Here is a 13,426-nt window from a genome sequence, read left to right as displayed (position 1 = left end):
CGGTCCGATGTCGGCTCTCCAGTTACGTCTGCCGCTGCCCGCTGTCCAGCCGGCGCGCATGCAGGTCAGAAGCGCAGGTCCGATGTCGGCTCGCCTGTCGCTGCGCGGGAAGCCGCTCGCCGCGGTCCGATGTCGGCTCGCCTGGGAAGCCGCTCGCCGTGGTCAGATGGTTGCTCGCCAGCTGTGCCGGCCACCGGTTGCTGCCCAGCAGGACTACAGCGCGACAGCAACGACGCTCTGAGCTGCTTTCCAGCCGCGCCGAACGCGGCTTGCCGTTCAGCAGGTGCGCCAGCGAGTCGACAGCGCCGGTCCGATGGCTGCTGGCTCGCTGCGCCGGAAACTGCTTGCCGTCTAGTAAGTGCGCAAGCCAGTCGACGGCGACGGTCTCAGCTGCCCTCCACCCGCGTCGAACACTGCATGATGTCCAGCACGACGGCCGCGTTGAGACGCTGGAGCTCCCGGCCGGCTGCGTCGTCCCGAAGTTCTCTCGCCCCCCGCGCACTGGTTGGTCCGGAGGTGCTTCCGTTTCTCACTGCTACTCGGCGTTTGATCCCTTTCATTCCATCGGTCCATCCTCTCGTCTCTTCCGAAACAACTTGGTCTGTCTTCCATTGTGCCAATTACCTCTGTTTCCGCTCGTCCTGCAGCTAGTCCATTTGGACCTGCGGGGTGTAGCCTTCACCGTATCTTGTCATCAACAGGCCTGTCAAATGTTCCGACTTAAAAATACGAAAATGTTTGCCTACATTAGCCTGCAGGAGAACTACGAATCTTTCAGGGGTCCACCACGTTGGTCTTGGGTTCATCTTGCTTGCTCTGAGGACCCTATACTTGTTGACAGAAGCATCTTTGTTGGCCTCCCGCGGCACCCACAATCGCTCTGGCTCCGTCCCTATTGGCCTTAGTGCCTTAGCCTTCGAGCAGTTCCCGGACATGCGCCGATAAATTTTTGCGCACAATGGTCGAAGGTAATTTTACGTGCCGCCGATGATCAGTGTTATTTCTCTGGGCAGTTCAAAGGGTGACACTTATTATCGCTGTGCGTTACGTTCTTAATACATTTTAAATGATAGGCTACTTCGTATCCCTATATAACAAAGGAAAACTCTTGCATTAGTCATTAGCCATCAGCTAATCATATTGATGAGTCGGCTATTCGTAAGTAAACCAGCAGCCTGGTATGATGCAGCCAACTTAGGTTTATTGCGCCCTTTTTTCAGAAAACCTTTGCCTAAAATGACAGGATTTGCCATGATCTGGAGCAAATGAATAAGGTCCATGTATGCGCGTACGTAGCACGTCCAGATTTCTAGGGCCGCGCAGAGTAGCATGAGTTTTCCTCTTTACTATGATATATCTATATATATATATATATATATATATATATATATATATATATATATATATATATATGTGTGTGTGTGTGTGTGTGTGTGTGTGTGTGTGTGTGTGTGTGTGTGTGTGTGTGTGTGTGTGTGTGTGTGTGTGTGTGTGTGTGTGTGTGTGTGTGTGTGTGTGTGTGTGTGTGTGTGTGTGTGTGTGTGTGTGTGTGTGTGTGTGTGTGTGTGTGTGTGTGTGTGTGTGTGTGCTTTTTATCTCCAAATTTAATGACAAAAATATCAGTATTCTTGTAGGGGGACCCAGACCCTAGGGGGCCCCACAATGTTATGTGGCTTCTCCTGTGATGAAATCCTAGATCCGCCCCTGTTTGCCATCATTCCGCTGTGCAGTTGTACCGCGGCATCCCCCTGTTCTCACAGTACGTCATTCGTAAAGGCGTGCTCCACATATGCAAAATGGGTTCGCTGCCCTTTTTACAGCTTCTTTTTTAACCTGACTGGGACTAGCATCGAGGGCGCGCGACACAGGCGGCACCCGGCACCCGGCACTCGTTGCTACGGGTATGTATTGTCATGGAAAGCAGGGAGCACTTCCCATTTCATTTTATTTCGAGTGCGCTATGCTCATACGGCTGAAGGCTCGAAGAAATGCGCAACGCTCTTGGCATTTGTGATGCCAGAGCTGCTTGGTTTTTATTCAGAGGCGTGTTGACACGAAGTGCAGCATAATTGGGACACAATGGGCTTGAAACAAATTGCTGTGGTTTGGGTTCCGTCTGGCGTTACCACAAAAAAGGTATCGAGGAAGCAATCAACTTCATTGCACGCTCTGTGCCGGTATGACAGACATGTTGGGGAGCGTTTCTGATTCCAGCAAAGAAATCTGACCAGTCGGTCTCCTAGGTTCCGATGTCAAAAAATCCGTCGATATATTTGATGTACAACATTGATTTAAGCCCCATTTCGAAAGACAGATGAACGAAAACAAATACTAGAGCTGGGGATGGTGTACGACAATTACCTATAGCCGCTCGTTCAAGTTATGCACTGAGTTTGCGAAGAGCACCAGGCTGTTGTGAAATCCGTGAGATGGTTCTTGGAAACAGTCAGCGACGTGCTATTCCTCGATTTTGCCCCCTATACCAACCCTAATCATTCTGTAAACGGAATATTTCTACAAAGAGTTGTTACATTCTTTGCCCCGTTTAGTGATAGTATATTAATTATCATCCTGTTCAGACTTCATTATCCATGCTCTGTCTGGCTTTATCTTTTTCTTCAGTTATATGTCATAAAAAACCAGAGCCGCATATCCTACACATCGATGACACGTGCGCGTTTTGGTCGAGGGAACTAGCGCATACCAGGCTTCTTTGCTGAAATCGATAGAAAAAGGCCTTGTAAGACTTTATCAAACTCGTCATATATGCCTCGATGGACCAAAAGTAAAATGTACAAGATAGAGCCGAATACACAATATTTGGTGTATGGCTCTGTACGCACCGGATGTACACAATATATCCTGTAATCCTTTTGTAAAGGAATTGTATGTAAGAAAAAACGATATTGTGAAGTATTGCTTGGGAGCGCTGTTGCTCAGGTAAGGTACGTCCAGAAATAGCTGTCTGCTGATTGATTTAAACACTTATGCCCTGTAACAAATCGCTTTCTGATCTTTGATACAGTTCATCAAAATCTTCCGGCCTAGCCATCTGTCTCATGTAGGCCTTCTCATAGTGTCGTGTGCCTTACATTGGGATATGGAATATGGCATGCCTCATTACTTTAGCACCTTTTCTTGTCAAGATCTGCACGGATTTGCAACAGTTACAATCTTTCACAGGCCTTTTGAGTGGCGCGTTTTGCGTAAACATATTCACAGGTGACCACGTGTATTATCTGGAACTGTTGAGTTACCATCATATTTTGGAAATATTGCCGCAGAAACTTTGTGCAACCAAGTGTCTCCCGGTGTACTGACGTACGCGTGTTTATGAGATAGATATAATGATTAGGTGAAAAAAGTATGCGTGCGTTCATGCGCGCAAACGTGTATGCACGCGTGCGCGCGTGCACGCGGGCGTACGTGTGTGTGTGTGTGTGTGTGTGTGTGTGTGTGTGTGTGTGTGTGAGTGTGTGTGTGTGTGTGTGTGTGTGTGTGTGTGTGTGTGTGTGTGTGTGTGTGTGTGTGTGTGTGTGTGTGTGTGTGTGTGTGTGTGTGTGTGTGTGTGTGTGTGTGTGTGTGCGTGTGTGTTCAGTCCGGAAGCAGACTGTTTAGTTAACACTGGTCATTGGAAATAACAGCAACTTCGTTGTTTGTGATCCTCCGAGATGTGCTTTCGATTTTACATATCAAGGGCTTGCTTTCTGGGCTGTGCTTATCAAGACAAGAGGCAAAGCCCATCGCGGAAAGAGTCTAAGCGAGCCACATTTCCATCTCGTTTATTACATCACCCGGCATACAGGATCAGCTGGTCACAGGGGATGAACTAAGAATAAAAATCTTCCATCAAAACCCCCCGGCACGTTTTCAACTTATGCAACACTACCTGACTTGTAATACATCTCTACTGAAGCAATAAAATGTAGCATATAGCTACAAATGTCCTTCCGGCGACTCGGCGCTCACGTCCAGAACGGCGACCTAAAAACACTACGCAATTCTACCATGACCAGCAACTCACCAGACAGCAAATATTAACACCACTATCGTAGACAGATGCCACGATGTGAGACGGCTATATGTGCTTGAGACTGTATGCATATGCGACATGACCCATATATTAACAGACAAGTCAGCGCGCAGGGAACGCTGGCCCTCTGCGAAGGGGCCCACGGATAAGACTTAATGCGCCAATATATTGTACCTGAGAAAGCAATGGCTTTACCGGAAAGCGATTTAGCTATTCCAAGCTGTTTTCATTATTTTTGCTTTACATTACCTTACTGGGGATACCTAGGACGTATCGCACTTTCCCTAAACATTCAAATGAAAAGATACGCTTGGGCGTTGTATTTTGTCCAAAATTGTGTTGCGTAGAGCAGACTATTTGTAATTTCATCAATTAATCCTCGCCCGGCAGAGGATCTGGGACAACTGCGCCCGGCCGGGGGGGGGGGGGGTGTTGTTTTCCCCCACTGGTATCTTCAACTTCCAGATGCCTCGTGACAAGAACAAAGAAGCCGTTTTAAAGGTCTCTCCAGATCATGAAGAATATACCCCGAATTCTTGGCCTTTGGCCAAACGTGAGGTAATCAAAGGCCACGAAAGGTAAGAGTGTTTGGTCGAATGGATGCGGTTAAAATCTATGTCAACACGTCAAGGCGACTATTAATAGCACGGAAATAAGCATAAATACTGTTAAGAGTTCATTTCGACTATTTCTGTTCTCTCAGATGGGTCAGGTCGGGCTAGGCAACCTGTCAAAATTGGTCCACCCGTAGTCTACAAGAACGGTACTTTTCTTCACAATGTGCTTCTGAATAACTTCACAGACAAAAAATACGAGACGCAAGGTATCATTTCATGGTAACCTAGAGGTCATCTAAGCTCAACTTAGGTTAAATTTGTAAACCATCCAGCTGGAAAATTTTCAGTGCTAACCGGCTCTATGTCACCAGTACGATACTTTTTGTGGTCAGAAAGAGCGTACTGGACATCTACAGGTACTCAAGATCGCATAACTGTTGTCTGCGTAATACACAGTCCCTTTGACGCTTGGCAATGTTTTTGTAACAAACCGAGAACAGGTACGTTGGTACGTGGAAACAGATGTCATCAACTTTACGAACACGATAAGGAGGTGATCACTCGCGCCGGACTCGTTCATCTAGCCTCACTGCTACTAGCAACGTAGGCCATTGGCCTTGAATGATCTCATATGACATTGCATTACCTGTTGTGACTTCAAAATGCATTATAATTTTATCTCGACACATTTTCAGTGGAATATTCAAATTTTGCGGCCAAAAACACCCCACAACTACCTATTTTGAGCCTAGCATGTGTTTCTATAAGGTACCTATAGAGATAGGTCATGACCTGAACCAAGGTCATCTGCTCCATGTTCACATGATGGTTGCGCGTGTAAATAAATACTCTTTTCCTCATATCCAACACCAAAACCGCACAAAAGTACGTACAAACCTGCATTATTAAGGAAAAATAGAAACCAATGACCTGACTACATGTCAATGGCCTCACATTTTCTGAAAAATCCGAAATAAACAAACCGTAGGTACTATCAGTTTCTAATGTTATACCAAATTTGGACAACGCCAAATGGCTCACAAACAGTTTTGTGTGGTCAATTTGTTTAAGAGGCTGACATATTTCACCAGACCAAGATCACTGATTTTGGTTGATCAGAGCTCCAAATTTCCGCAAAGGATGCCAAACTGATGGACGAACAGTACTGAAAATATTGTGAAGTAATGAGCGTTCATTTTTGACCTGTGCCCCTAAAACTGTAGTGTGGGGGGGGGGGGGAGGAGTCAATTTCGCCCCGGCCGGGCGCGGGCTGGTCACAAGCCTGGGTAGGTTTTACCTGCCGTATTTCTGTGCATTTTGTATGATAAATGTTATCTTAAGTCACATGGCTTGAGACTGTCGGAGGATTGACGAACATCGACGAAATATAAGAAATGAGACAGGAGTGTGGATCGCTTTGACTCTTCCTGCACTAGTTTTGCTTCCGTTCTGAACAAGCACAACCCACAAAGCAAGCGTTAATACGTATATACGTCTAATATACGTCTAATACGTCTTATGACGTTTAATAAGATCGACAGCACTGCAGTTGACGTGTCCTTAAAACCGTCTAACTGACTAATGTCTCGAAAAATAAAGAAACAACGAAGCTATTATGAACGAACAGTGTTCACACACATGCGCACACACACACACACGCACCCACGCACACACGCACGCACGCCCACCCGCGTGCATATATTGATATGCAGATAGATAGATAGATGGATAGATAGATATACATATATCTATGTGTGTGTATACTAATGCATACATATATATATATATATATATATATATATATATATATATATATGTATATATATATGCATATACACCTAGATATGTACACACAATGTCGAATGGGCAACAGGTGGTTTCCTGTAGAAGCACCTCGCAGCTGCCTCGGATAGAATCCAGTTACACTTTTAAATGTCATCATCGCATGCGTTGGCATGTGCCACAAGAATAAATTACACCAATAAAGATAATTATAGAATTAGTCCCTCCCGTCATTTCAAGGGTTGGATTTCGCCAACACTGCTCTTCAAACCTGAAGGCTGGGCCGAAGCGATACATTGCGTTTAGGCTTGCGATGCGAGCAATTCTTTGTCTCGCTTCGGGCTAGCGTTACGATTAAAGTTGCAGCAGACCTGACGATCTTATGTTAATCCGACACCGAAATCATGGCTCGTGTGTTCCAATCCTTTGTGACGTGTCATTATGAATCAAGCACCGCAAGTGCTCAAAGAATCATCATGATATGACATAAGTGATAGCGGGATATAAAGCCAATAAAAAATGCAGCACAGGTTAGATGGCAGCATTGGATCAAACGCATATGACGTTAGTTTGCCAAGTTATAAAATCTATGGGTACCGAGGAGCAGCGCAAAATGATGCGGCGCCTCCTCCGACGCGATCGCCACGTTGGTCTGCGTTGTAAGCTGTCTGCTGTTCACTGGGAACGCAAGGCGATGCATTGTTTCAGCCTCAGATAGTGCTCTTATTTCGTCGTTTGCTTTTCCTGCAAGAAGCTGAACTGAAATGAATTGTGTCCAGATTTCAAGCCATCACCCGTTATATCGTGTGAAGTAATTTCTTGCAAATTTGAGTCACGGTTGGACGCAATTTCAGTTGCGGGACAGATATGTGTTTGGAACAGCTGTCGCAAATTACTGATCATCAAAACAACATTATCAAGCCAAACGCAGAAGCCTGGGCTCAGGCGGCTCGTTTCGTTAAGCAGCCATGGTAGGGACTTCACTTCTGGACCTAACCGGCTTGAAGGGCCCTGGCCGCCTGCTCCCTTTTCCTCAGGGACGTAGAGTGCCACCAGACACCACATTAGAACTGTTATTACCATAAATGCCTTTACATTTTACCATCGTTATTCTGTTTGTTGTAGCGGGGGACTTAATATTAATCGGCATTATTCTGACATTTGGGAAACGATCAGCATATATTTGGGTATTGAAGATCCATGCCGATATTTTCCACCACATTCGCTATTGATTCACTGCTTGTTGGCAGCAGTGGCGCTGTAGTCGTCACAACTGGCGGAGATGGTGTTCCGGCGGTCACATATGACTGATTCCACGGCATGATTGGTAATCACAGGAGAACTCAAGGTCGGTCCTCATGCCGGTACTTGAGGCAGTGGTTTGGGCCCGGCCGTCGTGCTCGGTAAAGATGGCGCTGCCCGTCACTGACGCAACATGACATCGTGTCTCACCGGTCAGATGGTGTGAGCGTTGGCTGCCACAGATTGCAGTACTATTAAAGGCCGATATCGCACGTAGACCGGAGCGCGGTCAAGACTCTCGACGGGAGCGGCCACCAAAATTTACGACGGGGCTGACCTGACACAGCTTTGTTACGTCTCGAGCATCACGTGCAACTGTGGCTGACACTAGAATGATCACATCACTGCACAACATGAATGGCAGTCGACGTTGAGCAATGTTTATCGACGTTTGATGCATCGCGTCGCATTCGTCCAGCTAAATCAACGGCCTGGTCAGGGTGGGAAACCCTTCGTCGCGCCGCAGATAATTTCTGTTGATTTCGTACCCTCGATAGCGCAAAGGACAGAACGATGCCAGCCCATGGCCGCGAGCGCGCAACTTACGCCCTGGACATAATACTAGCTATGGACGACGCCCTCGACATGACACTAGCATACGCCGCATGGCGGTGCCACATGAGCTACTCACCATGCTGGACGAGATCGGTTGGTTATGCATCTGGCTTTTAACCGCCCAACTCAACTGCTATCGAAATGAGTAGTCTCAAAAGGGATGAAGCTGCCATGTACCCACAGACATCATAAGTACGAACCCTGCTTGTTGACACTGTCGACGGCAAACCCAGAAGTTAACGCCCAGTGTACCTTGTGAACAGAATTCTCCTACAATGAGTTATGGGCCGGCGAAGGGAGGATATGCCTGCCACGACGTCGACCGCGGCTGAGGTCAGCGTAGTGACCTGTACTACGTAAGACTGGTAACAACACATCTAGCTAACTTACTTCACATCTGTTTGGCTGGTTGAATCTAACCTGTAATTGAAGTTATTGAGCCACGCACGTTGAACGGACAGTTCCAAATACTGAAAGCCTATGAAGCGCACGTATATTCACAGAACATCGATGCCAATCCTTCCGACCACGCCTTGCACCGTTAAGCAGCACTCGAGGAGCTACTCTAAAACACGTGGCGGGGAATATCTCGAAGGCCGGTGGTGGCTGGCGTAGTCAGTCACCCAAGTGTCATCACTGAAGTAATCACTGGGATAGCGTGGAACATCCAAGTCCGTTTACTCTTGCTGCCCGCCGGCGGCAGCGTACGCCGCGGCCTGGGCTGCAGCGTTAGGATCCTCGGGGGCCACTGGGATGGAATCTCCCTGCGCCTGGAAGCCGTTCTCGTCGGCCGTCCAGTTGACCGTGACCGACACGTCATTGCCGTTCTCGTCCTTGGCGACGAACGAGTACGTGCCCTGCATGACGATGCCAGGCTCCGAATTAATGATCTTGTTCTGACCGGAGACATCCTGGGAGGCGGGGTCGGTGGTCTCGTAGCCGTACTGGAAGGAGCCGTCCTCGTTCTGGCTCATCTCCATGCGGATGATGCCAGCCTCACGGAGCTCGGCTGTCGGATCATATTCCGCCTCCTGCGGCCTCGCGACGGCCACGGCCAGCAGAGCGGCGATAACCAGCTGGAACAGCAATTACCATGGTCAAATGAAAAGTGACAAGCTTGGAGGCCATCCCAAACAGCCTGCAATGAGTTCTCGGTAAACTTGATCCCCGCACATTATACTGAAAGGTGCACATGGTTCAAATATGTGGGAATAAACAGATCATTAAAACAACTGCCCACGGAAAAAACCTCCAGACCGTGAAGTGTCAATGTTTACAAGTTTTCCATCCAAGTCTTCTAATCCTGTTTGGCCGTGGCCTTAAGTGAAAAGGCTGGCGGTTGTGGCATCATTAGTTGTGTTGAAGGCTATATAATCTAAACGTCATATAATCTAAACGCTATATAATCTAAAAGGTTATATAATCTAAACGTCGCGGTCAGGTGCGGTTAGACTTTCACCATGCTGACAAGATCAAATTTATGGCATTCGCCAAACCCTTTATATACTAATGGCCGACTCAAAATGCTTATGGTAAGTTAGGGATAACAATATTTTGTCTGCCACGTATTTCATTACATAGGTTATAGCGCAGTCTACTGAGGCACGTGTTTTTTCCGCAGAAGGAGAAAGCTCAGACAAATCGCATCGATAAAAGAACGTTTTTGACAGCGGTATCGAGAAAAAGCGCTCGCGTTCATCCGCTAAGTGCTCAGCCTCATAGTGCTCGAAGTAAAAATACGTGCCCATTTTAGAAAACTTATGCTCGGCGCACTTTTCATCCTTGACAAAATGCCTGTTCTGCAGCATCCGCGGCATGTAAAATGTCCAGGAGTGTCTCAAGTTACCAAACAAACCGGGAGGGAACAACTATCTGGGATGTACTCTGAATGCTGCGCGTTCCTAAGAGCAATACGCATACGTTGCACGAATGTAACTGACCGCTGCCTTGCCCTTCGCATAAGATACCGTGGCAGTTTAAATGAGCCACCTGTCATACAATTTGTGAAGTCAATTTTCTTGAAGAGCGCATGACGTTTTCAGTGAGCTCATTGGCGCACACTGGGGGTACTCACCAGCTTCATGTTTGATCCTTGGATTGCTTCAGCGACCACTGACGGTCTCGTTGGCAGGCGTGCTCCTTTTATACGGTCTCGGACTGGTCTGGCGGAGATCGACGTCATCTTACAAGGCCTGTTTCCACGTGGCCTCGTGCACTTTTACTTGGATTAAGATTACTGCGAAGGATCCAATGGCATCTTGCATTCAAGATGTCGCGGGCAAAAAGCAGACATCTCCCAGTCTGCAGGCATGTTAACGTAAGACAGCACGGCTGTTAATATAATGTCGCAGCTGTTGGCGTTAATTATCACTGGTTATATCGAAACGCATGCTTAGAGTTTCTTTGATCACTGGCCAATGCCATGAGATTAGTGACAACTCGAACAAAGAACACTTTAACGGGGCTGGGGTTGGGTTCGTCTTGCTAACAATGCATTGCTTTATCCCTGCACGAACCTCCCCGACAGTGTACTGAGAAAAGAAGGCGATCAACGCCTGGCCGCACATTCTATTCATGCACTTGTATGTTCAGTGGAACATCCAAAAATCTCGGTACAGGGAGTGTTCCACCTGTGGGGCATATTTCAAAAACATGCTTTAGTGAAGCCTCAAGAGCAGTTCGTCTAATAAAAACGCTGTGTAGTGCCATTGCAGCGCGGTCAAAACATCATAAGGATATCAAGTTTAATCATTTTTTAGTCCAAATTACGCTATCAACGCTTTGAAACACAACGCCTCATCTCTGCAGCTGTCGAGCCTGCCGTCGTGATAACAACCGCTGTGGTGCCTCTATGGGTGCTAATAAACGAACGTTTGTGATTGGCCCGACGGCGGCAAGGGTCTGTTGCCGAGAAGCGCATTGGTTGAAGTTTGAACCAGTTGCGCCACTATGGGCCGTGTGACATTCGTTCCTGAAAGCAGTGTGCGCCTCGAAATGTGCCGATGTGGTAAGCTCCTTAGGGGGACAAATCAAAACCATAGTGTAACGTTCCGTTGAATTCGCGGGATGATAGCTACATATTCGCATATCTTGTTGTCTAAACATACATAACATAAACAAACATACAACATAAACATATCGGTCATGCGATGTGACTGATATCAGATGGGCGGCGACTTTCAATGCACTGCAACTTTGCAAGTGACATTCGCATTGCAGTGTCATGAATGCGTGCCTAGGGTTTAATTTTTGACCTTGCTTACTTCGTTGGCGGTGCCGCGATTCAGCATCCTGTCCTCAGTGACGAGAGGCATCGACAGCTCAGGGTAAGTCGGTGGGATGGTCCGATCAAGGTAGAAATTTACCTGTGATTATCCAAACCGCCTTCACAAGACACCGAAAAGGCCGTTGACTCACTGAAGCAGTCACATGCGACCAGTCTTCTTCCCTATGCAAAGAATCGTGGGTTTTAAGGTTGAAGTCTGATGACACTCTTCATGAACGAGAATAAAAGGAGGAGATGACAGTCCTGAAATGCCGAGTTTTGCCATTTTTGTTCTTGTCCTGATTAAGAATGGTTACCAGTCGCATAGATCCTCAAATCAGAGGTGTTCCTACTTTTTATTCAGTTCAGGGTTCCAACTCTCCCCCGAAGTTTGTGAAGAGGTGTGCTAATCTGGGAGACATCCATATTTTGGGGATACATTGCATAGGCGTAAAAACACTTCAAAAAGTGGGGACCAAGCTCAGGGTGTACTTCAGAATTTTTTTTCTGGAAAACAAGCCCCATGACCGGGGGAGGGTAGAAACGAAGGTTATCGCTCTTTATTCAAATATAATGGCTGCTATTCTAAATATGCATCTAGAGCTGTTTCTCACTGGTGCACACTCTTGCATATCCGACTCATCTATGTCATTCGGGAAATAAGGCTATCCAGCTTCCCAAGATTATTCGTCCATTTCAACGTTGTGTTCCCTGGGGAGCTGAAATTCCACGAGCGGGCACGCATTTTAGGTCATTGAGGAGGCATCTGTCTCCACAAGGTAGATGCCAAAATATCGCCCTGAGCATAGGGTGGTGATAATTTTAAAAGTGAGCCGATGGGTTCACAGTACAACATATTTTGCGTGCGTCTTCCTTTCGCTGGCTGCTTTTCAAGAGATAGGACTTGTCGCCACATTTTAGGCGGAGACAAATTCTGAAGCTTGAAACTTCCAAAAACCATGTGACAAAAGCCATCAAACTGGAGATCCTCCTCTGAAAACCAAGCCACAGAATGAAAGCTACTCTGCCATATATTCCTTGTCTGAGCCCTGCTTCCGTCTGCCGTCGGTGGCCACTGTCCTAACCCGGCTGTCTCCGAACGACTGACCGCGAACTGATGGTATGGCTGCCTTGTTGCACATTTCTGGATCAGCATTGTTACTAATTGGAATATCAAACATGTGCTGTACACCTACAGCAGTACCTTTTCCCGAATTATCTTCCCTTATACCACATCACCCCAGGAAAATGTCACCGGGAAGCTGCCTACTTTAGGTATGAATTGGCCCCACGGACATTTTATTTGTAGATGACATTCATTTTTTTCTTATTTTGACTTTTCACCTTTTCATTCGTAGATGACCATTTCATTCAACGTAGATGACTTGATCTTCTCTTGTGTGTAGGCAGGGGGTAGCCAGAGCCTTGCTAAGAGGAACACAGGGTTGACAAAAGCCCCCTTTATGATTGATCCCCCCACAAGCATATCCCCGGATATAGTTTACTTGTTAACAAGGGATGCGGTTTTTTCGTTTCATTGCAATTTTTACGCTGTAACCAGAGCAGAAACCAGAGGCTTCCGTCAAATCAATTCTGTTTACATTTTTTACACGCGCCCGGGTGGCCGGCCAGATACCCTTCGCTCGGATGAGGGTTACTTCGACCCGCCTGATATCTCGGGAACTAAGAGAGCTAAAGATACCAAATTCACAGGGTGTGTTGACCTGTGCGTGAGCTCACCTATGTCAAAGTTTGAGTTTCGTAGGTCATGATTTTTGGGTCAAATAAGGCCAAACAAGGTCAAATTTCAGGTTGGTATTTTAAGAGGCCCACAACCTAAATAACTGTTCCTAAGCAAAAGCTCACATGTTCAGTTAAGGTTAGTGGCCTTTTTTGATCTATTGAAGGCCATGGGACCAGAGCCATGCAAGA

The 13,426-nt window shown here is 46.9% G+C and overlaps 1 protein-coding gene across 1 annotated transcript; it reads right to left on the bottom strand.

Moving 5' to 3' along the window:
• Positions 1-8,705: 8,705 nt before the first annotated feature.
• Positions 8,706-10,391, bottom strand: LOC119103913 (larval cuticle protein 1). The gene is made up of 2 exons (XM_037227611.1): positions 10,304-10,391; positions 8,706-9,305 (listed from the first exon to the last, which is right to left on the bottom strand). Exons 1-2 carry the CDS (start codon positions 10,310-10,312, stop codon positions 8,907-8,909), a joined length of 408 nt encoding a protein of 135 aa, XP_037083506.1. The 5' UTR covers positions 10,313-10,391; the 3' UTR covers positions 8,706-8,906.
• Between the last annotated feature and the right edge of the window lie 3,035 nt (positions 10,392-13,426).

This window comes from Pollicipes pollicipes, unplaced genomic scaffold, assembly GCF_011947565.3.
Source record: "Pollicipes pollicipes isolate AB1234 unplaced genomic scaffold, Ppol_2.1 Scaffold_5724;HRSCAF=6776_pilon_pilon_pilon, whole genome shotgun sequence".
In the NCBI taxonomy this organism is placed as follows: Eukaryota; Metazoa; Arthropoda; class Thecostraca; order Pollicipedomorpha; family Pollicipedidae; genus Pollicipes; species Pollicipes pollicipes.
This window is presented reverse-complemented; position numbering and strand designations above follow the sequence as displayed.